General features: G+C 34.7%; 1 protein-coding gene across 1 annotated transcript in view; it reads left to right on the top strand.

Moving 5' to 3' along the window:
* The window catches only part of LOC111142142 (inner nuclear membrane protein Man1), a 62,064-nt gene that overhangs the window by 22,561 nt on the left and 12,104 nt on the right, over positions 1 to 27,399 (top strand). The window contains exons 2-6 of the mRNA XM_022495125.1: positions 5,189 to 5,226; positions 8,736 to 8,802; positions 11,036 to 11,103; positions 26,441 to 26,520; positions 26,603 to 26,748. Coding sequence (XP_022350833.1) covers positions 5,189 to 5,226; positions 8,736 to 8,802; positions 11,036 to 11,103; positions 26,441 to 26,520; positions 26,603 to 26,748 — 399 coding nt within the window. The remainder of the gene's footprint in view (positions 1 to 5,188; positions 5,227 to 8,735; positions 8,803 to 11,035; positions 11,104 to 26,440; positions 26,521 to 26,602; positions 26,749 to 27,399) is intronic.

Below are 27,399 nucleotides of genomic sequence, written 5' to 3'. Positions count from 1 at the left end.
TCCTGGCAGAATATTTTGTATACTGATTGATAATTGATGATAGTTTGAAATATTCAGAACAGAAGAATGTTGAGGCTGACTGAAGTTGGGAGTCAGTTTTCTGGAGAAAGGAAAACACCCTGTGTGTTCTGTTTCCTCAGTTTTCCTGAGTCTTGAACAGCAGATCATTTATTGTCTAAATGCTTAGGATTCTTAAACTTAACTTTAGAGACTATTCCCAACCCTTATTACATGGGCTTTTTTTTTTTTTTTTTTTTAAGCGTAAGCTGAATAAAAGGAATTTTGTGAGGTTTCCTGCTCAGAGTAATATATATGAGTCACCAAGGTCCCTTACATTATCTGTACCTACCGACCCCTGTAAATAATCTTACTGGCTTGACTGCCTTTCTTGCTGTTTGCCCTTTCCACTCTGTTACATTTCTAGGAATAATATGGCAAGCGTGCTACCACTTCAAAGCCTGTATACTTGTTCTTTCGGTCTGTAAACGTTTCTTTCAGGTATCCACATGGCTTGTCACCTATGTTCCTTCAGGTTTCTCTTCAAATGCAGTCTTCTTAATATGGCCTTCTTTGACCATCTTATTTAATACTGCTTTCCTCCCTCACATCAAGCACCTTTCCTGCTGTTTTGCCTCCAAAGTGCTTAGAACCATTTGCCTTCCGTATATTTTTAAAATGTATTTGTACATTGTCTCTTCTAACATAAGCTTCTAGAGGGTAGGGATTTTTTAAAATTTATTGTCACATTTCCAATGCCTAGTACAAAGTACTCAATAAATAATTATTAAATGAAAACCTTTTTCTTTTTGAATGTGTGAACTTTGGGCACACACAGGCTTTTCTTCTTTTTACTGCCATTGAGTGACCAAAATGGAGCCTTTCTCAGGAAAATAGAAATTTATTTGATCAACATTAGACATATATTTGTGAATACATTTATAGGTTGATACACTTCATTTTTTCCTTTTTATCTGGGCATTCGTAATGGTTAATGAATTTGATCTCAGTGTAAGAAAATGAAAAAAGTTAACGAAGGATCAGTAAAACTATTAACATTTTTGGAATTGATGTGAAAGAGAGGTTTGGAGAAGGAAAGTCAGCAATGTGTCTGAGTACATAGGAGAGTATCACAAAGTTAGAATTACTTCCTTAAAACAAACAAAAAAAATTTGACGATTTTGAGGGATGTAGTAGTATAATTAAGGAAACATTTTTAGGAACTTCATTTTTATAGTCATTAGGGTAGTTTAAAGGGAAGAGAAGTCAAAATATTAAGGACATTTACAAAGAAAAGTTTGGTGTGGGGCACCTGGTTGGCTCAGCAGGTTAAAGCCTCTGCCTTTGGCTCAGGTCATGATCCCAGAATCCTGGGATCGAGCCCCGCATTGGGCTCTCTGCTCAGCGGGGAGCTTGCTTCCGCCTCTCTCTCTGCCTGCCTCTCTGCCTACTTGTGATCTCTGCCTGTCAAATACATAAATAAAAAACCTTAAAAAAAAAAAAAGTTTGGCGTATTTGAGGTTTGAAATAATCTGAACAAGAAAATTGAAGGAGAAACGGTGAAACCAGAAGGATTTGAGGAAAAAAAAGAAACAGTTAAGAGAAGCTGTTGGCGGTGTAGGATATGAAGGAGGACAGTACTAAGGCTGCAGTGGCTTCAAGGTTGTGCTGATTGGGGACAGAAGAGGAAAGTTTGTAATATCAGTGTGGTGTTATCATTGCTTTAGGGTAAGGGATAAGAACTATAATTTACTCTTAGGTCCATGCCTAGAAAAGAAGCTTGTAAATGAGGTGGCACTTTTTTTGCTGCGGGATGCTTTTGGAATATGGTTTCTTCTCTGTAAATGCCAAATTGGTGGTGGGGGTAGATGGGGGGGTATTTTCACTAGGGGTGGTTTCCATTAAATATTATAGGCAATTCAGATGAAATAAAAGTTACTGACATGTGGTGTTAGAAATACTGAAGTGATTTGGGGGAAGAAAAGTTAGATGTATAAAGATGCTGTTATTAAGGATGCATGGCTGGCTCAGTTGGTTGAGCACAAGACTCTTGATCTTAGGATCGTGAGTTTAAAGCCCCTTGCTGGGTGTAGAGATTACTTAAAAATAAGAAAAAATCTTAGGAAAAAGATGCTGGTTTTATAAATGAGGGCTTTTGTTTTTTTTAGACTTGCTATTTTTAGATGGAGTTTCCTTTATAAAACTCAGTCTCAAGGCTACTTGTTAACTTAGTAGGTCTGTTAATTTAATAGGTGACAGTTGTGGTTCTAGGTAGTTTTGCTATAAGCATCTTTACAGCAAGCATTTTGATTACACGGTAATTTTGCCATAAAAGATAAATAACTGGTTGACAGTTTGGTTTGACAGTTTAGTTTGATTTCTCCATTGACCCAGTAGTCCCATTTTTATATTTTCTAAATCTTAGTTAGCCCTCATCATGGTCTATACAGTGGTGCAGAGTTTTGAACCCATATTTCCCATAAACTTTGGAATGTCTGTCAGCAGATATGTCACAGTATGCCAAGAACAACACCAGAAAAGTCTGTCACAACATAATATGAAGCTTATTTACAAATATATCCTAGTATTTATGAACTGTTACCTCTTTTAAGGAAGATATTTTAGTGTAAAAAGAAAAAGTGCAGTGCTCAATGAGGAAACTAATCAAGGAAAAAACTGTAATACTATGAACAAAAGACTTCGAAGACAAGTGCTTAGGTACATTCCCCACAATGAAATTAGTTATTTGCCCAGTATTGCCATGAATCTACACTGTACATTTTGATGTATTCAAATATTTTGTAATTCGTGATAAAGTCCTTTTAATTTTGCTATTCATCGTACATGTTTCATTATGTCCTTTTTAATGAGTGTCCTTTTATTTTTTGTGATTTTTATAGCCAGTTGGTTATGCTGTGAAATGCTGGTGGTTGTCATAGGAAATTGGGGAAAAATTTTTTTGACATAAGGTGTGTAGGATGGAAAATACATTACTGGTTTTTAAGATACACTATCAGGTATCTCATCCCATTAGACAAGAGGCAGACATCTAGCAGGATATAAAGGGCTGAGCAATGCTCTCAGCAGAATAATTGTTCTTCTCTATAGCTTTCTTTGTTATCCTGTCCCCTTCCCCCCCCCCGCCCTAAATTGCTTGATGCTTACCCTTTGCAGCCTTCTGCAGTATTAATACACAGGGTAGAATAAAGAAGTGGGATTTAACCTAGATAGCACAGCCAGAACTTTTTGAGCACTAATTGTATGTATAGTACTATGCTTGGCTCCTGGCACACAAATATGCATGACACATGGTCCCTGTAGTGAGAAATTCACAGTGGGACATTCTAGTGGGAGAACATCCATAATCTATGGTAATACTTTCATAGAGATACTTGAAGAGTTAGTTTTCCATTTAATATTCTTGACAAAAAATGATTTTGTATACGGTCAAAAAAATAAGGCTGTCATGGGTTTTCTTCATAAACATTAAAACCTGTTTTTTAGAATTGCATGTTTTAATATTTTTTAGAGTTACTCTTATAAAGGACAAATAAAATCCTTGTTCTGGTATTGTATGACCAGTTTATTTTAAATAGATTATCAAGCCATTTTCTGTAATATATTGTACTTAATATAGCTTTATTTTAAATTGTTCAATTTTACATTAACAAAAATTAATGTTATTAAAAAGTATCTTTTTAGTAGAAGCCTGTTGTGATTCATAACATTTTATTTAATCTTTAAGCTATATTTTTTCTTCTTCCTAGTTCTCTACTGAGTACTTTTGATCTTCTGTCATTCAAAAATTTTTCTTTTCCAGCATTAAAACCCTGTTACTCTAGAAAAATGCCTAAAAATCCATTAGCAAAATCCCTTTAGATGATCTCAGGATACATTTTTCCTTGCTTTTTTTTGTACCTTGTTAAACTGGTTTCACAAATGAAACTTTCTTAGAATCAGGCAGCTCCTGGTTCCTATGGGACTTCCTGTTTTCTCAATAAAAATAGAAAAGAACCTCAGAAAAGAAACCTGGTCAGCGTGAAGTACTTTGTAGGCTCAGTTAGTCTTAATTGTGACCTGGATTATAGATATCCAGGTATCTGAAAGCTCTGAATATTTTTGCATTAATTTCCAAATAGCTGATAAGGAGGAGATTCTAAATAATAACCATGAGAGATACTACACATTTAGCTGTAAACTTGTTTGTATCTTTTTTTTTTTTTTAAGATTTTATTTATTTATTTGACACAGAGAGAGATCACAACTAGGCAGGGAGGCAGGCAGAGAGAGAGAAGGAAGCACGCTCTCGGCAGAGCAGAGAGCCCTATGTGGGGCTCGATCCCAGGACCCTGGGATCATGACCTAAGCAGAAGGCAGAGGCTTTAACCTGAGCCACCCAGGCGCCTCCTGTTTGTATCTTTTTTAGAGGAGTTGAGTATAGGGGAGTTAGATGGAACGTGTTAAATCCTTTTTATAATATATAGTGGCAATACAAAATTATTTAATCCCGAGACAGTTCTTAGCTACTTTGATCTGTATTTATTTCTTATTTCTTGCCAATTTTCCAGATGTTAGCAATGAGTAGGAAGTTTTTTTTAAATCATTAGAAGAATTTTGAAAGAATTTAGTTTTAAAAAGCATCTTGTAGATTTCCTTAAGTAGTAACTGCTTTCAGTCTGTATTTTGAGAAAACGAGTTTGGTAGAAGCAGTGTGGTCAGTAACGGTAATAGGTAACATGTATTAAGTGCTTGACACTAAGGCAAGCATTTTATATGGTTTAGCTCATTTAATCGTTACAACAGCGCTATGAGGTAGGTATCATGGTTACGTCCTTTCTTTATAGGAGAAGGAACTACAACTTAGGGTAGCTAAGTAGTAGATGTTAGTTCATGGTCATGTTGCTTACTAGTAAGTGATGGACCTGGGACTTGAACCCAGATGTTCATACACACCAGAGCACTGCTCTCAGTTATTATAGAGAAAATCACATGTTCGAAGAATGGTGAATACAGTAAGTCTCAAAAATTACTTCCCTGCCTTTTGTTATCATCAGTTTGTTTACATTTTGTTTGTGTGTTAAATTCAGTTTTAGCAGAGTACGTGCTGGCATTTCAGAGGGCTTGTTTAGGGGGATTCTCATTCTCATTCTCAAATGATGCTAATAGTTCTCTTTTTTTCTTTCCTTGATAGTAAAAAACCCCTTTGATGGAACATTTGGAAAAATACAAGTAAGTAGAAGATCATAATACTGATATTTTATCTCATGTTTTATATGATAAAAGTATTAGGATGACTGTCAACTAAAAATATGCTAATTTAAGAGTTCTCTTAAACAATTTTCTTATTTTGAGTATTCTTCAATGATAATATAATTAAATCTGAAACAGATTTTCTCCTAAGAGCTGAATTATTTATCACCTTAAGGTAAAAGTCAACTGCCAAGTGAAATGGTATTGGTACGTTATCTGGGGATCAGGTCTTAACCTTTAGAGGTATGCCTGTTTAAGTTGCTGGATGTTCTTGACAATTTTTGTCCTCTTTGCCCCACCTTGTCTCTCTGGATCTTTTGTTCATAGGCATGCCTATTCAGCCATCAGGAAGGCAAAGGATTTAGAAAGAAACATGATTCTTAGGCTACCTATTTATGATTCCTTTTCTTTTAATTTAAAGGATCTGTAATACTAATTTTAACCTAAGTTTTACTCACCTGAAAATATTTTTCACTTACCATCATTAAAGGCACTTCAAAGGTTAGGGTATTTGAGCTTATATTATAGTGCACAATTAGTTATTAATTTACTGTAGGAATTGACAGTAGTATAGACCTGTATATAAAACATTATTTATTGTGCTTAAAAGGATATGTAATAATGTGTAATCAAATCCATAGAATATTACTTTAGATTGTTAGAGTGGGATTTTGTATTGACTATGTTTATGTTTAGTAATAGTCTATTGTGATGATACTTGTTTTAAAAAAGGTTGATTTTATCAGTTTGATATTAAGTATAATGTTGCAGTTGGCATCATCGTTTAAATCCATACATTATACTCATTGCACATTGGAAATACAAGGTCTTATTTTCTTTTATATAATTTTCCCTGTGGGAAAAACTGAAGGTCCGAACCTCTAAATAACAGTAATAATTGTAATGTAGATAACGACGCTTCACTTATATTAAGTGCTTGTTCTGTGCCAGTCACCATGCTAAGTGTTTAAATCCATTATTATCATTTAATGAGAGACTTAATACAAACAGTTGAAAATTTCCTTGAGAAAATTGGCTGAGAATAGGAGGAACTATTTAAAGGTTACAACATATGAGAGAGTTTGGGAAAATTGCCTGATAGTTTGATTTTTATCCACCCAAGAACGAGAACTTTGCTTCAGAGAATGGTATGACTTACTAAAAAGAAAATCTGGACCTTACCAAAATAGACAGTTGAAAGGTAGCTATTTCAAATTACAGTATAAAATCATTTTTGTTTAATGAAGGGTTACTTGAAAGCTTACTTTAAGTATGGATTTATTTGTAGATCTCTAAACTGGTTTTCAGGGTGATTATGAAGGCCAACATGAGATACCTTTTAAGCTGAATGTTAGGAGACCTTTGGAAAAGCAGTCCGAATAGAAGATGACTGCAATGAAACTATAAGCCAATATAAGTTTTCTATAAGGATGTAACTTTAAAATTTAACTTACATGTTTTTCAGATTTATTTCTAGTTTAACATATTGGTGCTAAAGGTAACTGAACCAAAGCTTTTCTTTTTCTTCCTCAAAATTGATCACATTAATAACATACTACATAAAAACTATTTAGATCATAATTTAGTTGATCATGCACTTGGGACCCTTGCAATATAAAGATGGTCATTTTGAATCACTTGCCGTTGGAAAAATAATTTTTGCAAAATTATAGTTTAGCTTTTTGGGTGCTTAAATTCTCTATGTGAGAATTTAACAATATGTATGTTTATTGTCTTATGGGATTCAATTACATTTGATTAGATTTTGTTATTTTTTTCTACTTATCTAGTCCAGTGTTAATATCTGTGAATCAAAAGATGAAGTTTATTTCCAGGCCTCTGGTGTTCATTAGAGATGTAACCACAGAGCACAGGTGTCAAATTTTTGGATTTAGTTTTGTTTTTGAAAGGGGAGGAGTGAGAATGCGTGTGATCAGGACATATGAAAGAAGAGGAAATTGGTCCCTTTTCCAGATAAGGGAGGAAATAAACTTCAAAACTCTTGGCTACTTTAATTCCAAAGCTTAATCAGATTTATCTTTGTTTTATATATCGAGTCCACAAGCTCTACTATCATTAGAACTCTTTCTCATCTTATTATATTGAACATCTTTATTAAAAATGATTTGTGGTTTCATATATCACAAATGCATAGCTTTCAGAATCCTGATTTCAGCCCAAGCAGTTACTTTTTGATGTCTGATGCTTAACAGTTGGGATTTTTAAACTTACAGGAAGATAAGGTTTGGCTTAATTCAGAATCTGCTTGAGAGAGTTGAGGGAGAAAAAAAGCTGAGCGTCTCATTGCCTTCCGCTACTTGGCGGGTGCTTAGACATTGCAATGGTCTCCTCTCTGGTTTTCTTTCATATGTTCAGAGTACTATTCCTGATGCACAAGTCTGTTTTATTTTCCTCCTCCAGAGTTTTTAGAAATGAAGTCAAACTCTTTGTCTTGTTCCTAGCGGTTGATCCCAAACTATTTTCCAGTAGTGTGCTGAATCAAAGTAGGCGACTGGTTATGTAAGAAACATAACCAGTCCCTTTATGCCTTTGCTCATCATGCTGTTTCTTCTGCCTAGAATGCTAGTCAATTCTGGGAAGCCCAACTCAAATATTCTCTCTTCCATAAATGGATCTTCCCTTCCCTCTCTCTTCTGTATTTATATTATGCTTTGTTTGCGGCTTTAGCACTTTATTTTTTTGCCCTTGAGAGCAGGAACCATCTTGTTTACTGGGCCTCTTGCTTTGCTGACAATAGTTCTTAACTCCTATTACTAGATACTCATTAAATGTTTATTTTGCTTTAATGGTTCGTAAATTTATACAGGACCACTTTTGGGGGGCTAGGAGAGGTTGATGATCAAAGTGTCAATACTGATTCCCTTACGGTGTGGCTGAATCAGATTAAGACAAAACATGAAGGGCAGCCTTGAAATCTCATAAGAATATATATAAGTGTGTATCATCTTAAGGAGGATTGGGAGCTTTGCTTTGGTGTTTGGGGGAGTTTGTTGTACATAAGACCTTTTTTTAGCACTAACCTTAGTGCCAATTTCTCAGTCAATCCTCAAGAAAATAAAATGTTTATTAGAGTGATGATTTAGATTCTAATGTTTTCTTATTTTTTTAATACTCTTTTTTTTAAAGATTTTATTTATTTATTTGACAGAGATCACAAGTAGGCAGAGAAGCAGGCAGAGAGAGAGGAGGAAGCAGGCTCCCTGCTGAGCAGAGCCTGATGAGGGGCTTGATCCCAGGACCCTGGGATCATGACCTGAGCCGAAGGCAGAGGCTTTAACCCACTGAGCCACCCAGGCGCCCCGTTTTTTGTTTTTTTTTTTTAAATATGGTAGCCATTCTTTAAATGTGAATTTGTCTTTGGATTATGTAGCTTCTATGATTTTAAATTATTTACTGTTTTTTTTTTAAATAAAATAATTTGGTACATGTTTTTGAATTAGATATTTTATAATTCCTTTTATTTTTAGGGAAGTAAGAAAAATCTTCTGATGAACACTTTATACAAGCTTCATGATCGATTGGCACAGCTTGCAGGTAATTGTTTTAACATTCATAATGTCTAAAAGTGTTTTGAAAATTAATTTATATATATAGCATGCTATATCAGTAGAAATAGTTTTCCCAAGTCTTGTGTTATCTTTGTGGATTTTCTCTTTAGATGTTTTTGTTACCTATACAGAGTAGTTTTTATTTTATCTATATATTTAATTAAGGCCTTTTTCCTGCCTGCCCATATGTATTAGATGAAAGATATATAATTCTAAAGTCAATCAAATTTCTTTATTGCATTAATAGTAATAACAACTTTTGAAAGCTTACATCTCAGTTAAATTGGATAAGCAGTAAATTAACTGAAACCCTAGATTAAATATAAAAGTGCAGATTTTCCTTTGCTGGTTGATTAGGTATCATTTCCTGGGATAAAATAAATATATTCTAGAATTTTTTCTACAGATTCTTTGCATTTTCTTCATATTCTGCTCTTAGTAAGTCTTTTAACATCTGTAAGCTGTATTAGCAGCTTACCTGCTTATTACCTTAGCTTTTTAAAGTTATTCTTATTTCACATATAATCTAAAAGAAGAGATTTGGATTATCTTCTTGTTAAAGAAGCTACAGAAAAAAAGTGTGGTTTTCTAAACTTTCATATGTAGCAGATCCTTTTGTAGAAATCAGATCACTGGTAGAAGGTAGATATGGAAGTTTTTTAGTCGAATGGAGGCATTTGAGATCCTTTTAGTTCCCCATCCTCATATCAGCCTTTGGTGGTTTTTTTTTTTTTTTTTTGAGGGGGGTGTGGATCCTTAACTCTGGTCAGTTTTTTTATGCTCATAATTCTTTGTATATCACTAAAAGCCTTCTTTACATTAACTGACTTATTATTGTATTCATATACTACAAGCTCATGACATTTGTTTGTTTTGCTGTGGTATGCAGAAATAGGTTAAGTATATACTCTGGCTGGGAATACCAGATGTTGGCTACCACAGGCTTCTACAGCTGTCTCTATGGCATCCTTTTATGTAGTGTACTGGATTGGCATACTCTGGGGTACTTTTAAAGATACACATTTCTTCCTCTAGAGCAGGGGTCAGCAAACTTTTTTCTGTGAAGGGGCCAGATAGTAAGTTCTTTGGGCTTTCTGTGCTAGAGTTGTTTCTGTAAGAGTTACTGAATTCTGCCGTGATAGCATGAAAGCAGCCATAGATAATAGGTAAATGAATGAGTATGGCTGTGTTCCAATAAAACTTCATTTATAAAAAAAATCAGCAGTAGGGCAGATTTGGCTATGGGCCGTGGTTTGCCGACCCCTGCGGTAGATCTGTGGAAACTGAATCTTGGAGGATGCATCATAAAGTTTGAAGACTTTTACTTGTTTATTTAATAGGTATTTCTTCCTTTTTTATGACTATGACCATTAAAATCTGACTGCTTGCACAAGGCTGATAATAGGAATATGGCTACTTTTATAATAGGAAAATTATCAAGGAGTTTACTTGAACTATCATACTTTCATGTTAAAAAATTTTTTTAAAAAAAGCATTTGAAGAGAAACAGGACAGAAAGAACTTATAATTGAAGTTCGGCATAAGGAAATTGATTTCTGATAACTACAGATCAACCTGAAAGAAAAGGCTTTGGAGTCTTTTATAAATAGTTGGGAGAAAGGGAAAATGTGGTTTTGTATGTACTGCATTTCTTTGTAGAAACCAGATCATAGGTAGAAGTTTCTATCTTATTTCCCTGTTGATCTGTGTTATAATAATTTTTAAGGCACGCACATACCTTGCTAAAGATAGGCATAGCGCTATCTTTATACACAGAATGTACATTTTAATTCAAACTTATTTGAATCCTTGAACTATTAGCTTTCGTAATAGATGTATAAGTTACCAAGATGAATTTCCCCTCTTGAAAAACAGTAAATCTCTGGGGAACCTTCTGTGTGCCAAGATCTCTGGAAAGGCATCAGTGTGACATGATTCCTATTCTGGCCAATGATTTAGTTGGAAATAGAAGAAGACGTGTTCCTATCTGGACTGGTTAGAAGTGCATTTAAAGATTGTGGTTTATGTAAAGATAATTGTTTGTTTATATTACCTACGGGATTTTTTTGTAGGAAATTAAATAGTATTTATCTTCTTTCTTTATTGATGATAATATGACCTTTAATTGTGTAATTTGAAAATATTTTGATTAATCATGTTTGTTTTCTTCTCTTTCACATGGTACTGATTCAAAATTAATAATATGCTAATCTTTCCAGGAGATCATGAATGTGGCAGTTCTAGTCAGAGAACACTTTCTGTCCAAGAGGCAGCTGCATATTTAAAAGTAAGCAGTACAATTGGAATTTTAATAGCTATATTCTTGAAGTTTATATAAATTATTACAACTTGTACAAAAGTACCATGCATTTGATTTCTTTAATTGTACTGTTACAAACTTGGGCATGTTGTTTGGTGTAATGTGAACAGATACAGAAAGCAGAATTACTGAACGTGTTTTGTTTTAGTTTGTTTTAGAACATTCTCTCATAAAATTAATTTGGAAAGGGTACAAACAGGTACAAACAACTGTATGTTTGAAATTGAGATTGGTAAGTAGCATGTAAGAAAGAAAGTAAGCATCTAACCATTGTCATTTATTTTAAATCTTCTGCTCCAGATTAATGTCATCTCAGGGTACTAAGAGAATTCGCAGATGAATTTTCTAAACTACTGTATGTAATCTTTTAGGAATTACTACGTAAAAGGAAGGGTACAGAGTTTTAAGGTGGACGAGTATGAAGTGTTAAGATGGGCAGGAATTTTTTTTAAGGCTGAATAATATTACACGCGCGTGAGCGTGCGTGTGCACACACACGTCTCCCCACACCCCCACATTATCTTTATCCATTAATCTGTAGATAGAAGTTTCTGTTGTTTCCACTTCTTGATGATTGTGAATAATGCTGCAGTGAACATGGAGTGCAGGTATCCTTTAGATCATGTTTTCAGTTCTTTTGGGTAAATAACTAGAAGTGGAATTGCATATGATAGTTTCATTTTAATTTTTTGAGGAATTTCCATGCTGGTTTTTGTAGTGGTTATACTGTTTTACATTCCCACTGACAGTTTCCAAAGGTCCCTTTTTCTCCACGTCCTCAAAAACACCTGTTTTTTTGTTTTGTTTTTTAATGATGGCCATCCTCACCAGTATAAGGAATATGTCACTGCAGTTTGGTTTGCACTTCCCTGGTAATTAGTGATGTTGAGCATTTTTTCTTATGCCTATCAGACATTTGTTCGTCTTTGGGGAAATGTCTATTCAGATACTTTACCTATTTTTTAATCAGGTTACTTGATTTTGTTATTGAGTTGTAGAAGTCCCTTCTTTATTTTGGATGTGGCTTGCAAATATTTTCTTTCATTCCCTGGGTTGCCATTTCACTCTGTTGATTCTTTGTTTGCAGAAGCTGTTTAGTTTGATGTCATTTCTCTCGTCTGTTGTTGTTGGTGTTGTTGCCTGTGCTTTGTGTCGTAACCCAAAAATCATTGCCAAGACCAATGTTAAAAAGCTTTTCTTCTAGGAATTTTATCTTTTCATGTCTTCGGTTTAAGTCTTTAATTTGTTGAGTTGATTTTTGTATATAGTGTAAGATAAGGGTCCATTTGCATTAGGAATCCAGTTGTCTCAACACCATTTTTCAAAGAGATAGTCCTTTTCCCATTTGTGTTCTTAGCACCCTTGTTGAAGATCAATCAACTATACTATGTGTGAGTTAATTTCTTTATTTTCTATCATTGGTCAGTATGTCTGTCAATGGCAGTACCGTACTGTTCTGATTACTGTAGCTTTGTAATATGCTTTGAAGTAGGAAATGTGAGGTCTCCATCTTTGTTCCTGCCTGAAATTGTTTTGGCTATTTGGCTAATCTTGTGTGGCTCCATATAAATTTTAGGATTGATTTTTCTATTTCTGAGAAAATGCAGTTGGAATTTTGATGAGGATTGCATTGAATCTGTAGAGCACTTTGGGTAGCATGGACTTTTAAACAATATTAAGTCTTTAAATCCATAAGCATGGGATGTCTTTCCATTTATTTGTGTCTTGAATTTCTTTTAGCAGTGTGTTGTGGTTTTCTGTGTACAAGTCTTTACCTCCTTAGTAAATTCATTCATAAATATTCTTTCGATTCTGTTATAAATGGGATTTTCTTAATTTCTGTTTCTGATTGTTCATTTTTAGTGTATAAATGCGCAACTGTTTTTGTATGCTTATTTATTTATCCAGGAAAATTTGCTCAGTTTGCTTATTCTAACAGTTTTGTGTGTGTGAGAGAGAGGGAGTGAGCAAGAGTATGTTTCTCTGTATGTGTAATCTGTAGTTTATTTCCTTATCTTACCTAATTGCTCTAGCTGGGATTTCCATTATTATGTATTGAATAGAAATGACAACAGTGGATTTCCTTATCCTGGCCTTGTTCCTATTCTTCAAGGAAAAACTTTCAGTTTTTCACTGTTGAAATGATATTAGCTGTGAGCTTTTCATATCTGGTCTTTATTATATTGAGGTAATTTGCTTCTAGTCCTACTTTGGTGAGTGTTTTTAATTGTGAAGAGGTATTGATTTTGTCAAATGCTTTTTCTGCATCTGTTGAGATGAGCATGTGATTTTTATCCTCATTCAGTTAATGTGTGTCCTTCTACTGTTTTTTTGTATGTTGGACCATCCTTGAATTCCAGGAGTAAATCCTGTTTGGTCATGGTATATGATCCTCTTAATGTGCTTTTGAATTCAGTTTGCTAGCATTTTGTTGAGGATTTTTAGCATCTGATTCATTAAGGACATTGATTTGTATTTCATTTCTTACAGTGTTTTTGTTTGGCTTTGGCATCAGAATAATATTGACCTCATAAAGTGAGTGTGAAAATGTTCCCTTCTCTTAATTTTTTGGAAGAAGTTGAGAAGGATTAATGTTGTTTGGTAGAATTCTCCAGTGAAGCCATTGAGTCCTGGGTTGTTTTGGAAAGGTTTTGATTACTGATCGAATCTCCTAACCAGTTATAGGTCTGTTGAGAGTTTCTGTTTCTTTGTGATTCAGTCTTGGTAGGTTATATGTTTCCAGGAATTTATCTATTTTTTTCTCTACGTTATTCATTTTGTTGGCAATTGATTGTTCATAGTAGTCTCTTATGATCCTTTGTATTTCTGTGACATAGACTCAATATCTTCTCTTTTCTTTCTGATTTTGAATTTTCTTTCTTTTTCTTTCCAGGCTTTTCAGTTTTGCTGATCTCAAAAAACCCACTCTTATTTTTTTCTATTCTCTCTTTTTTTTATTTTTACTCTAATATTTCCTTCTGCTAACTTTGGACTTCGTTTATTCTTTTTCTAGTTCCTTGAGGTTGTTTATTTGAGATCTTTTTTTCCTTAATGTAGCTGTTTATCACTATGAACTTCTCTCTTAATACTACTTTTGCTATATCCCATAAAAAAATTCTTGGGCTTTTTGGGGCACCTGGGTGGCTCAGTGGGTTAAGCCTCTGCCTTTGGCTCAGGTCTCGATCCCAGGGTCCTGGGATCAAGCCCTGCATCTGGCTCTCTGCTCAGCGGGGAGCCAGCTTCCCCCTCTCTCTCTGCCTGCCTCTCTGCCTACTTGTGATCTCTCTCTCTGTTAAATAAATCTTAAAAAAAAAAAAAAAAAGTCTTGGGCTTCTTTAATCTGAATGTCCATTTCTTTCCCCAGATTTGGAAAGTTTTCTGCCTTTTTCTGCTCCTCTCTCTCTCTTCCTTTTGGGACTTTCATAATGCATAGATTGGTCTGAGTGGTGATGTCCCTTAAGACCCTTAAGCTTCCCATACTCTTCTTCATTGTTTTTTCTTTTTGTTCCTCTGACTGGATAATTTCAAATGACTTCTCTTTGAGTACCTTGATTCTTCCTACTGCTTGATTAAGTCTGCCATGAACCCACCTAGTGAATTTTTCAGTTTAGTTATTGTTCAGCTCTAGAATTTGTTTAGTTGTTTTTAGTTTTTCTTTCTTTATTGATATTCTCATTTCATTCATGTGTTGTTTTCCTGGGCTTATTGAACATCTTTATGACAGTTTTGAAATTTTTGTCAGGTAGTTCATATATCTTAGTTCCTTTAGGGTCAGTTTTTGGAGATTTATTTTGTTCCTTTAGTTGAGCCCAGTGGTATTGTTTCCTTCATGTGCCTTATTACTTTGTCAGGACCTGTGCTTTGGAAGACACAGCCATACCTCCCAGCCTTTAGAGACTGCCTTCGTGCAGGGGAAGACCTTCACCGATGAGTTCAGATAGAGATTCTGAGGTCCTCTCAAACCTTTTCTCTGCATGCATCCATCTTCTCTAGTTTTGTGGGTGCAAATTCCCAACAAAAGGTTTTGCAGGTTTCTTTTTTCAGGAGCTTGTAATCTCTTGCTCCCTCTGGTGTCTGTCTGTTGTACTGTGGGTCCTCTGGAGCAGCAACAAGCAGTCCTGCTCTTTTCTGTTCTCAGCAAACCACAGGCCTTTAGGCTACGTCAGCTCTCCTCAGTGCTCTGAAACAGATGATACAGAAACCAGTCCCTTTGGTGGCTCCCTGAGAACTTGGGACATTGGACACATACTTCAGCACTATCCTTCCTCAGGAAGAAGCCAGAGTTTGGGGTTTTCTTGTACTCATTCTTCATAGAGCTGTGGAGAAGGGCAATGGCAAGTGAGTAGGTACTAGTTCAAACCATTGCCTTTGTTCTCAGCTACCTCCAGGCTGGTCCACTTACCTGTCGGTTCTTAGATTCAGGCAAGACAGAAACCAGTCCTTCTGGTAGCCCCTCAGAAAATCTGAACATTAGACTTCTGTTTCAGTCTTTTCTTCCCCTCTTCAAGGATAAGCCAGGAGTTGGGACTTAATTCTTCTGGCATACCACGTTGTGCCACTGGATGGGGCTCTGGTGAATGAGGGCTACCAATTTTCCTCCTGGCTTCCATGCTGCTATTTTCATATTTGCTTGGGTTGCAGGAGCCTTTTAACTGGTTTCTGGATTTCTTACAAAGCGAATTGGTCTGTGTGTTGTTGAGTTTTTGTCTCCATGGGGAAAGGATGGTCTGGGGCTATCTGTTCTGTCTTGCTGATTTCACTGCCTCCCTCTCTCTTTCTTTTTTTTAAAAAATCTGGAATCTGGTATAGTTCTAAGGCTTTCAGCAAAGTTGTGATGAGTTTCCCATGAAGTGCTTGTTAAAAAAGAGAAATGTGGACTGTTTTTAACTTAATTCAGATTAGCTTAATCTATTTAATGTAGATATCCAAAAGACTAAGTTAAAACAGTATAGCTGAGATTAGATGTGGATTCACATTCCGGCACTGATGCTTAAAAGCTGTGTGTCTTGGTAAAGTTCTTTCACTTTCTGTACCTGTTTCTTAGCGTGAAAGTGGGACTGTTATTAATTCTTGTCGGAGTGGTCGGGAAACTGAACTGCTCAGTGTCTGATTGTTATAGTAGCTTCCCCATAAATTTTGGTTCTTTTTCTGTGCTCCTTAATTAATTAAATCTGGGTCATTCTGGAAAGAGGTCTCTAATAACATGCTACAGGATTTGTCTTCTCAACCTGCCTTGTTCTCTTCTTCTTTTTCAGTTTTGACCTAGATGAGAACACTGATAACAGACAAATTTGTGCAGAGTGTAATAGCTAATAGATTGGATAGCTGAAGAATCAGAATCCAAAAAGATCTTAAATTAGGTAGAGTTCTGATTATGGGGCTCTGTTTTAGGGATGGAAGAATTGCCAAGTGGATTGTGGGGGTGGGAGCAAAGAAGGGATTGGATTAAGTAGTCTACAGAGGATGTAGAATAAAATATTCCATAAGTAGGGCATAGCATGTGGGAATCCAAAGCAAGTAAGTAGTCCTTATGAGTAGTTAAAAGTGTTTGTACTTCTAGCAGTAGGAAAAACCGATCCTAAGCAGTACTTCCTTCTTGCTTTCTCTTCTCTTTCTTTTTTTAATCAGTTAAATATCTTAGGTAATTGCACAGATATGTGTTAACGGTTGGTCATAAATTCCTGGAACAGGATTAATTTACATTTCGGAAGAACCTGAGACTCTTAAGAGCTCCTGAATACTTTATTTAAAGGACTAAAGGCAAGGGATAGAGCTTGGAGTGGGATAGGGATTGATTCGTAGTTGGGCTAGAGCTGAGGAAGAGGCAAGGTTTCCCGTGGAAGGATGATTAAGCACCACCACCCCCTCTCCCATTTGGTTGAAGCTGTGGGTCAGCAATAAGATAAGGTAAAAAGAAGGGACACACAGGCAGGGTTGGGACAAGTCAGAATCTATGTCAGGCAGCAGTAGGGTATGAGAGATTTTATTCCTGCTAAAAATTGCCAGCAGAGGAGTTACTGGACGTATCCATGCATGAGATGAGTTGGAAACTGTATTGAGTTAAAAAAATTGAAATTAATGAACTCCAGTCTTAAAAGGTTTTCATATTTTTTCCTTGGAATTATTTTATGTTTTAGATGGGGTTTTACTTTTTTTTTTCTTTTTCTTTTAACTTTTTTTTCTTTCTTCTTTTTTTTAAAGATTTTATTTATTCATTTGTCAGAGACAGTGAGCACAGGCAGACAGAGTGGCAGGCAGAGGCAGAGGGAGAAGCAGGCTCCCTGCTGAGCAGGGAGCCCAATGTGGGACTTGATCCCAGGATGCTGGGATCATGACCTGAGCCGAAGGCAGCCGCCCAACCAACTGAGCCACCCAGGTGTCCCTACTTTTTTTTTTTTTTTCCTTAAATTCAATAGAATTTCTAATGTAAGTTTTTACAAAGGATTTTGGATTAGTTTCAGTCTTAATTAGTTAAGTGAAGTTACTTTGAATTTTCAAATGCTGTGAAACCTGGTATGGCTTGTTACAACCAATGATGTATTTTGGGCTGCCACTTCAAAAAAAGAGCATTAAACAGGAATTTTACCCCATAAATAAAATTTTAAGGTCTAGATAAAACTTTTAAATACTATTTTTAATAGTGTTTATTTTTCTCAATGTAACATTAACTCATGCTCATGATTTAACTAATGGGAAAAAAAGGAGAAAAGCATTTCAAATTCACCACCTGAAGTCAACCACTCATTTTTGGTTCATTTTTCTCTAGTCTTTTCTTATGTTTTCATCCCTGCAATTAGTATCACTATAAATTCTAAATATTTCTTATTACAAATGTTATATATTATTTCCTTAAAATTATCATAAGCATTTTGTCATGTCATTGTTCAGGTTTTTGAACTTCTTTTTATCACCGGGTAATATTTCTTTACATGATTGTATTGCTTTATATTGGTTTGTGGTTTGTCAGTATTATGAAAGCACTCTAATCTTTGCACATTGTATTTGATTTTCTTTTTCTTTTCTTTTTTTTTTTTTTAAAGATTTTATTTATTTATTTGACAGAGATCACAAGTAGGCAGAGAGGCAGGCAGAGAGAGAGGAAGGGAAGCAGGCTCCCTGCTGAGCCGAAAGCAGAGGCTTTAACCCACTGAGCCACCCAGGCGCCCCTGTATTTGATTTTCTGATTGTTTACTTAGGAGAATAGTTCTAGAAAGGAAACTACTTGTTAAGGAGCATGAGCTTTTGTAAATACTTTGGATATATGTTGCCAAATTACTTTCTGATTTGGAATGACCATGTTAGCACAGTCTAGACAAAATTGGTGTTTTCATTTTATCTAAGTTCTAGCATAAATATGGAAGAACCTCACTACAAAGCTGATGTCAAAAACCATGATGATAATACATATATTGTATGCTCTTCACTTCTGGAGAGAGATCTATCATATATTTCATGTATTTGTACTATGGTTTCTCCAGCAGCACAATTAAGTTCTTGCATTCAGGAGTAAATCGGCTAAAGGGAGCACAGAACTCCTAGGAGTGTAAGCTAATTGTTCCCCAACTTCAAGTGCATTTTAAGCACAATATGAGTAAATGTTTGGTGGAGTAAAATGAATAAATAAGAAAACCTCAATAAAATTTTTCTTTATTTTCTTGAATATGATGCTTCACATTCCATTCTTATTTTATTTCTCCTACTTTCTCTTTCAAAGGAAATTTAAATAAACATAACAATTAATTTAAATAATTTAAACACTCTTTTTCTGAACTCCCAGTGTTTTTCTTGAACTTTTTTCATTTTTTTCCACTCAGCATTTTTGAGAATGAAAGTTTGTTTTGATTTGTGAAAAGTTAAGAGGTCCCTCTGGTGGAACATTTAAGAAATACATAGCATTAAATTTTCATGAAAAGACATAGACTTGTTTTTAAGTTAAAACAGTGGAAGCTTTGTATGGTAACTTTCCAACTAAATGATGTAATGAATGGTGGTTCATTTTCAAAACCTTTTTAAACTTCAACACAATGAATACGTTTACGATTTGTGAAGAAAACACTAGGAATGAAGATAGCTGCAAATGTGCCAAATTATGGGGGCTGGATAGGCTTTTATGGCCCAGGTTGGCATGCTTATCACGGTTAATAAAATTGTGTCTTTGTGGGGAAATAAATGTTCTGAGAAATGGAATGATGGATAAATTTCTTAATAATTATTATTTATTGAGGCCCCTGGGTAGCTTAGTCTGTTGAACAGCCAATTCTTGGTTTCAGCTCAGGTCTTGATCGCAGGATTGTGAGATCAAGCCTGGAGTCCAGCTCTGTGCTCAGCGCAGAGTCAGCTTGTCCTCTCCCTCCCCCTCTGCTCCTCTCCCTCCACTCTCTCGTTCTCAAATAAATTAAATCTTTAATAAACAAATAATAATAATTTATCAAGTATAATTTATCTTAGGATTTTCTTAGTATCTCTGACGTCACAATGACCCAGAAAGGTAGGTGGTATCAAACTCAAGTTAAAAAGAAACTTAAGCTCAGAGGGATTTAATGATCACATCATCCAGCTAGAAAGTGGTGAGGCTGGGAATAGAATTAAAGTGGTTTTTCTTCTCACTATACTGTTCTGCCTCTTAGATGGAAGGACTGGGTTCATAACCACCAGCTCCGTCTTTTGAGTGAGCAAGAGACTGACCCTGAATAAAGGTTAAGATCTGAAGACGTGATCAAAGTAGATAATACCTGTATAGATGACATACTTTTTCGCTCCACTTGAGGTTATACATAATAGCTAGGCAGTAGTGCAGTCATGATCTGATCCCAGGCCTGCTTATTTAAGGACCATGTTATCACTGAATCGTCAAGAATTAAATCATCTTTATTATTGTATTGATTTTCATCTATCTTATTTTAATTAATTTCAAAGGTAACATGTATAGCATATGTCATGTCACAGTTAAACAGAATATTCCTGTACTGGAAAGCCACAGAGTTATTATTACCATGTATACTATCTATTCTGTGAGCCGTCCAGTAGGTTTTTAATTCTTACTTGACTTCTCCCTGTATCAGCATTTCTTTCCCTTCTTACTAAGGCTTTGTAGCATTATTTAATGAGCTGAGTCTTTTACATGAAACAGTATTGTTTTTATGCTGTGAAACTGTAATCTAAGTTCAAAGCACCTCCTGTGAGTTTTAATAAAAATAAATGTTTTTGCCAATTATTTTACAAATAAGGTAAATTTGGAACTGGGAATCTTCAGTGTGTGTGTGTGTGTGTGTGTGTGTGTGTGTGTGTTCACGCATAGTATGTTAAAGTAGATTTGTGAAAGATTTGGGGAAATATGCTTTGAATTTAGAAAGATTTAAATGAAGCAGTCAGCAATACGTTGACTGGGCTATTGCCTATAAGTAAGTAGTAATAATTGTAATAGACTTGCTTTAAAAATTAGTGTCATCATCATCATTGATTAGAAAAAGGGCATTGTACGATGCAAGTATGCCTTACTCAGAGGTTGGCAGACTACAGCCCTTGGGCCTATTTTTGCATGGCCTTCTAGCTGTGGTTTCACAACACTTTTAAAGGTTGCTTAGAATATACGTGGCAGAGACCTGAAATGTATATGGGTACAAAGCCTAAAGTATTTTACTCTTTGATCCTTTACAGAAAAGGTTGGCCTGCCCCTACCTTACAGCTTTTGAGGTAGCTACAAAAAAATGAATAATAAAATAGTTTCCACTCTTAAAATCAGGAAGCTGCTATGCATGCTGTAATGTTGGCATGAGCTATTTAATTAGCATAGCCAGAAAAAAAAATCTGCTTTTACTTCTTTAAAAATTCTGTCTTATAATACTGTAGAACTCTGTATACCATGTAGAACATTTGTGGAAGTAATGGTCTGTCTAGGACCTTGCTTAGTACTCTATAAATTTTTTAATGAGGTTTTAAATAAATTACCAGTTGTTTTTTCTGTTTTGTGTATTGATGTTCCGTGGCTCTATTGTATTCCAGATAGTAAGTGGATATTAGCTGGTATTAACATGGGGAAGGAAAACAAAATGAGAAAATAACAACAGACACTCTTTTCTTACCCTCATTTTATAACTAAAAGTTTTAAGCTCAATGTTCCTCCACATACTTATCTTATTGGAGTAGGTGTCCTTTTTAGTATGAATCATTATGTATATTTTTAAGGATAATTAATGAAGGCAGTAAGGCTACTTATAATACCTTCAGCCTTCTAAAATTTTTGTATTTAAAATACACAACTAATAAATTTGGAAATTTGATTTTACATTATTTGAAACCTAAATGTATAGTCTAGCCTTCAGAGTTCTGTGTAATAACACAAAAATGTCATTATATCTTGCATATTGTTCTAATAGAAGCTGAAGAGCATATATGTAAACACAGGTAGATACAACATGTATGTTTCATTGATTTTTAAAAAATATCCATGTCTTACGATTTCACTTATATGTGGGATCTAAAAAACAAACCAGTGAACAAACATGCAGAAACAGACCCATAAATATAGAGAACAGTTATGAAATGAATAAGTCATAAGGATGAGGAGTACAGCCTAGGGAATAAAGTCGGTGGTATTGCAGTGATATTTTATGGTGACAGATGGTAGCTGCACTTGTAGTGAGCATAGCATAAACTATTGGGACTACATTTAAAAAAAAAAAACAACAACTTCTGCACAGTGAAGAAAACAATCAATGAAACTAAAGGCAGCCTACAGAATGGGAGAAGAGGTTTGCAAACGACATAACCGATACAGGGTTAGTATCCAAAGTATATAAAGAACTTAAGAGACTCAAAACTCCAAAACCAAATAATCCAATTAAAAAATGGGTAGAAGAGGGGCACCTGGGTGGCTTTGTGGGTTAAAGCCTCTGCCTTCGGCTCAGGTCATGATCCCAGGGTCCTGGGATCGAGCCCCGTATCGGGCTCTCTGCTTGGCAGGGAGCCTGCTTCCTCCTCTCTCTCTGCTTGCCTCTCTGCCTACTTGTGATTTCTCTCTGTCAAATAAATAAATAAAATCTTTAAAAAAAAAAAAAATGGGCAGAAGACATGAACAGACATTTCTCCAAAGAAGACATCCAGATGGCTAACAGACACATGAAATAATGTTTAACATCACTCATGATCAGGGAAATACAAAACTACAGTGAGATATCACCTCATACCTGTCAGAATGGCTAAAATCAAAAACATAAGAAACAACAAATGTTGGTGAGGATGTGGAGAAAAAGGAACACTTGTGCACTGTAGGTGGAATGCAAACTGGTACAGACAGTGTGGAGAATAGTGTGGAGTTTTCTCAGAAAAGTTAAAAATAGAACTACCCTATAATCCAGCTATCTCACTACTGAGTATTTACCCAGAGAATATAGACACACCAACTCATAGGGGTACAAACACCCCTATGTTTAGAGCAACATTATTTATAATAACCAGGATTCGGAAGCAGCCCAAGTGTCCATCAGCTGATGAATGAATAAAGAAGATATGGCATATATATAATAGATTACATAATGTAGGTGCATACAATGGAATATTACTCAGCATTAAAAAAGAATGAAATCTTGCCATTTGCAAGAACACGACGGATCTATAGAGTATAGTGCTAAACAAGATAAGACAAATACCGCATGAGTTCATTCATGTGGAATTAAGAAACAAAACAAGTGAACAGGGGGAAAAAGAGTCAAACCAAAAAAATGGATTCTTAACTACAGAGAACAAACTGAAGGTTACCAGAGGGGATGTAGGTGGGGGGATGGGTGAAATAGGTGATGGGGATCACTTGTTGTGATGAGCAGTGGGTGATGTAGGGAATAGTTGAATCACTATACTGTACACCTGAAACTAGTATTACACTGTATGCTAACTAACTGGAATTAAAATTAAAACTTAAAAAAAAAAACAAAACCCTATACATTACGAAGAAGAATGAGTGCAATGTTTCCAGCTCCATGGATAACCCATATTAATCTTGCTTTGTGGATTTTCAAAGCCCTCGATCGCTTGTGCTTTATCTAATCCTAATCCTTGCAATGTAACCAGAAGTAAGTTCTCTTGACTTTGGAAGCAAATGAATTTTAGAGTAGATGATTATGTGTTCTGTTTTTGTTATGCACAAAGTGAATTCTGGTAGCATTTTTATAACAAAACCATAATTGCCTGAAATTATTTTTGTATAATTTTATTGCATAACATTTTAAAGCAATATTAAAGCTTAAACAAAAAAATCACTTAATTTTTTTTAGTCATGGAGTGCCTAGGTGGCTCAGTCAGTTAAGCGTCTGCCTTGAACTCAGGTCATGATCTTGGGGTCCTGGAGTCAAGCCCTGCGTTGGGTTCCCTGCTCAGTGGAGGGAGTCTTCTCCCTCTACCTCTATGCTCTTTCTCTTGCTCACTCTCCCTCTCTCTCAAATAAGTAAAATCGTAAAAAAAATTTTTAGTTACCATTCGTAAGTACAGATTTTTATAGTTACATATAAATGGCATATTGTTTTACCTTTTAAAAAGATTTTATTTATTTATTTGAGAGAGAATGAGAGAAAGAGAGAGCATGAGAAGGGGGGAGGGTCAGAGGGAGAAGCATACTCCCTGCGAAGCGGGGAGCCTGATGCAGGACTCGATTCCAGGACTCCAGGATCATGACCTGAGCTGAAGGCAGTCACTTAACCAACTGAGCCACCCAGGTGCCCTGTTTTACTTTTCTAAGCATATAGCTGTTTAGCTCTCGTCATTCGTTTCTTTTTCCTCTTTCTTTCTTTCTTTCTTTCTTTCTTTCTTTCTTTCTTTCTTTCTTTCTTTCATTCTTTCTTTCTTTTTCGGTTAAAGATTTTATTTATTTATCAGAGAGAGAGAGTGAGTGCAAGTTGGGGCAGGCAGAGGGAGAAGCAGGCTCCTTGCTCAATAAGGAACTGATGGGAGACTGGATTTCAGGCCCCTGGGATCATGACCTGAGCCAAAAGCAGGCATCCCTCTCATGATCATTTCTAAATGCATAGTATTTCCTTGAAGTAATGTCATGTATAAACCGTTTGTCAATTATTAAATCCTTATTATTGGCGATGAGTTTTTTTGATATTTATAAATAGTGATGAAAGACCACACTTTTTTTTTTTTTTCTCTTTTTAAGATAACAGGTCACCTGTAGTTCTCTTTACCATCTAAACATCCTGGTTGGTAGTTACACATAAGTAATGATGCCTAGTAATAGTAGTTTTGCTTCATAAAACTTTTTACATTTTTGAATTTGATGTAGTAAAAACCAACTTCCCAGTTCCATATTAGGAAGTAAATCATACTGATCAAATGAAAACCTTTAATCTTTTGATAAAATACAATAGCTAGTACAAAATTCTTTTTACTTTTTTAAAGGAGTGGGGCTTTTTTGTTTTTGTTTTTTAAGAGAGAGAGAATCTTAGTCAGGCTCCACTCCCAGTGCAGAGCCCAAAATGGGGCTTGATCTCACAACCCTGAGATCATGACCCAAGTTGAAATCAAGATTTGGACGCTTAATTGACTGAGCCACCCAGATTCCCCTTAAAGGAGTTTTTAAAAATGATGTCTTAACTGCTACTTTTAGAAATTCATTCTTTGCACTTAAAAAAGTACATAAAGATATAATACTGAATAAAAGATAAGCTCTGTGAACACACGGAATTTTGACTGTTTTGGTTAGTGCTACATCTCTGGGTCCTAGAACAGTACCTGGCACATATTGGACCCTCAATAAGTATTTGTTGAATGGAAAGATTTTTAAGAGTATTTATTACAGTATTATTTGATATATTGAAATAATTGGTAATACTCTAAACATTCATTAGTAAGGGGTTGATTAAAGTATAAAATAACCAGCCATAAACTAGAAACACAGTTTCCTGGAAAAAAGGTTGTTCGATGTTTATTGACATTGACACAGTACTTCATTTTGTGATAGAAACAAGTGGAATAAACAGCATATATAAAATGGGATACCACTTTTATTTTTAGTATTTTTGATTAAAAAATACATCATCTACCTATGTATAGTAGTTCTTAAACTTTATGGTTTCAAGACCCTTTAGCAGTCCTGAGGACTGTGAATGGCCTTTGTTTGTGGGAGATAGATAGATAAATTTAGATATATATTTACCTTACTAGAAATTTAATCAAATTTTAAATTTACTTATTTGTTTAAAGTAAGAATAATGAACTTATTACATGTTAACATAAACAATGTATTTTGTGAAAAATAACTTTTTCAAAATAAAAACCTTTAGTGAGAAATGGCATTGTTTCGCATTTGTGCATATCTTTTTTAATCTTTAATATGTAGGTTAATAAAAAACAACTGGATTTTCATATCTACTTCTGTATCCAATCTGTTGTGATGTTTTGGTTGAAGTACGTCAAGAAAATCTAGCCTTATACAGATATGTCGTCAAAACAGGATAAAGTATTTTAATAATCTTCAGATAATTGTAGGTATTCTTCGTCGATACTGTACCAGAACTCTGAGAGGTAGTTTCTTCAAGATTGGTTGCAGTGTACAATTTGAAACCATATCAGTGATTTGTGTACATTCTGTCGCTAAAGTCCTTTGTTTTACATGTAGAATAGGTCTTTTACCTATGCAAGATTTTATAACTCATGCATGTTCATTTGGAAAATACTGGCTTGCTATTTATGTAGATCTTCCCAATGTTGACACATTTCAAGATTGATGTCTTTAATTCTTTAATATCACACCTGTCTCATTGCAAAGGTTTTCAAGTATTGTGAAGTTGTCAAGTAATAGTAATGGATGCAACTTTTTCCAAATTTTACTTTTCACTTGAAAGCTTGAATGTTATGATTGGTAACAAAGTCAGCTGTTTTTCTTGAGGTGACATGCTTGCTTCAATTCACTTGTTGAGAAAATGTCAGTGAAACAGCCAAGTCTGAATAGTTTGCCATTTGTTCATTTAAAAATACGGTTCTATAAAAAAAAAAAAGAGAGCTAATTCACATTTATCATAGTGATGCTTGAAAGACAAGGTATATTTAAAAAAATCCTCCAAATCTGTAAAAGTAAAAGAACCAAAAAGAAAACATAACAAAGTAGTAACTGTGCTTATCTTAGAAAGATGGGGAAATTGTGACTTTTTTCTCCTTTTGTTTTTCTATAATGAATAATATGTTTTTGTTATGTAATAGTTTCAAGAGTTATATAAAGATAAAAGTATAGTATTTATGGTATAACTTACAGATAGAGTCAAATGAATGTGAATTAAGAATAGTTAGTTCTTTTCTCCATTTTTCTTATTAGGATTTAGGCCCTGAATATGAAGATATATTTAATATTTCCTTGAAGTGGATTTTAGAAAACGGAAAAGATGTTGGAATAAGGTAAAGGATTTAATTTCCACTTTGACCATTTTATAATATAAGAAGTTTGACTTTAAAGTCTCCTTAATTATTTTTTAACTAGGTGCGTTGGTTATGGCCCTGAGGAACAACTGACAAATATATCCCATGTGCAGTTTTTACAGTCCACAAGACCGCAGATGTCTTTCTGGTGTCGTTTTCGACGTGCTTTTATTACTGTCACCCACAGGTTATTGTTGTTATGCTTGGGTAAGTTGTTGGAATGAGAAAGAAGACACATGATAGTCTAGAATTTTCTTATCTGTTTTTTACCAAATACCAGGGTTAAGAATTTACTTCTGTGATAGCTGCCATTATAAATCACATCCAGAAATCTTCCCTAAGGTAGAATAATATTGAAGTTGTCTTTTTTTTTTTTTATAATGTCATTATTAATCTAAGGGCTTAGAAAACAGTAGTATAAAGGGAAATGGAATAAAACTTTGTCATATTGATGCCTTGGAAATAGAACAGGGAAATAGAAAAATTAAGCTTATTGTTTTAATAATAAAATATAAATTAAGTTCATTAAAATTATTTTAATTTAAAAAATACCACTTACCTGCATTAAAATTTTCATTTGGATTCCTGGATTTTATGTGACTTGACTATAGGAATTTAGGAGATAATCATTTTTTTTTTCTTTGTTCCAGTCCTTTAAAAATAATTTTCCTAAAGTGTAGTATGTTTACAGTCTTAGGAAACTTACTTTTCGTATGGTTTAATGTGGCAAAGCAAAATGTTTGTGAAACATAGTTATATTGTTTTTAAAAAAATAATAGAATTTAAATGTTCAGTTGTCAACATCATGAAATGGTTTTTCTAGAGTGATTAAGTGAAACTCTGGAAAATGTTTAATAC

Source organism: Enhydra lutris, unplaced genomic scaffold (assembly GCF_002288905.1).
Source record: "Enhydra lutris kenyoni isolate GAN:26980312 unplaced genomic scaffold, ASM228890v2 scaffoldscaffold7, whole genome shotgun sequence".
Taxonomy (NCBI): domain Eukaryota; kingdom Metazoa; phylum Chordata; class Mammalia; order Carnivora; family Mustelidae; genus Enhydra; species Enhydra lutris.
The sequence above is the reverse complement of the archived record's forward strand: the minus strand, read 5'-3'. Positions and strand labels throughout refer to the sequence as shown.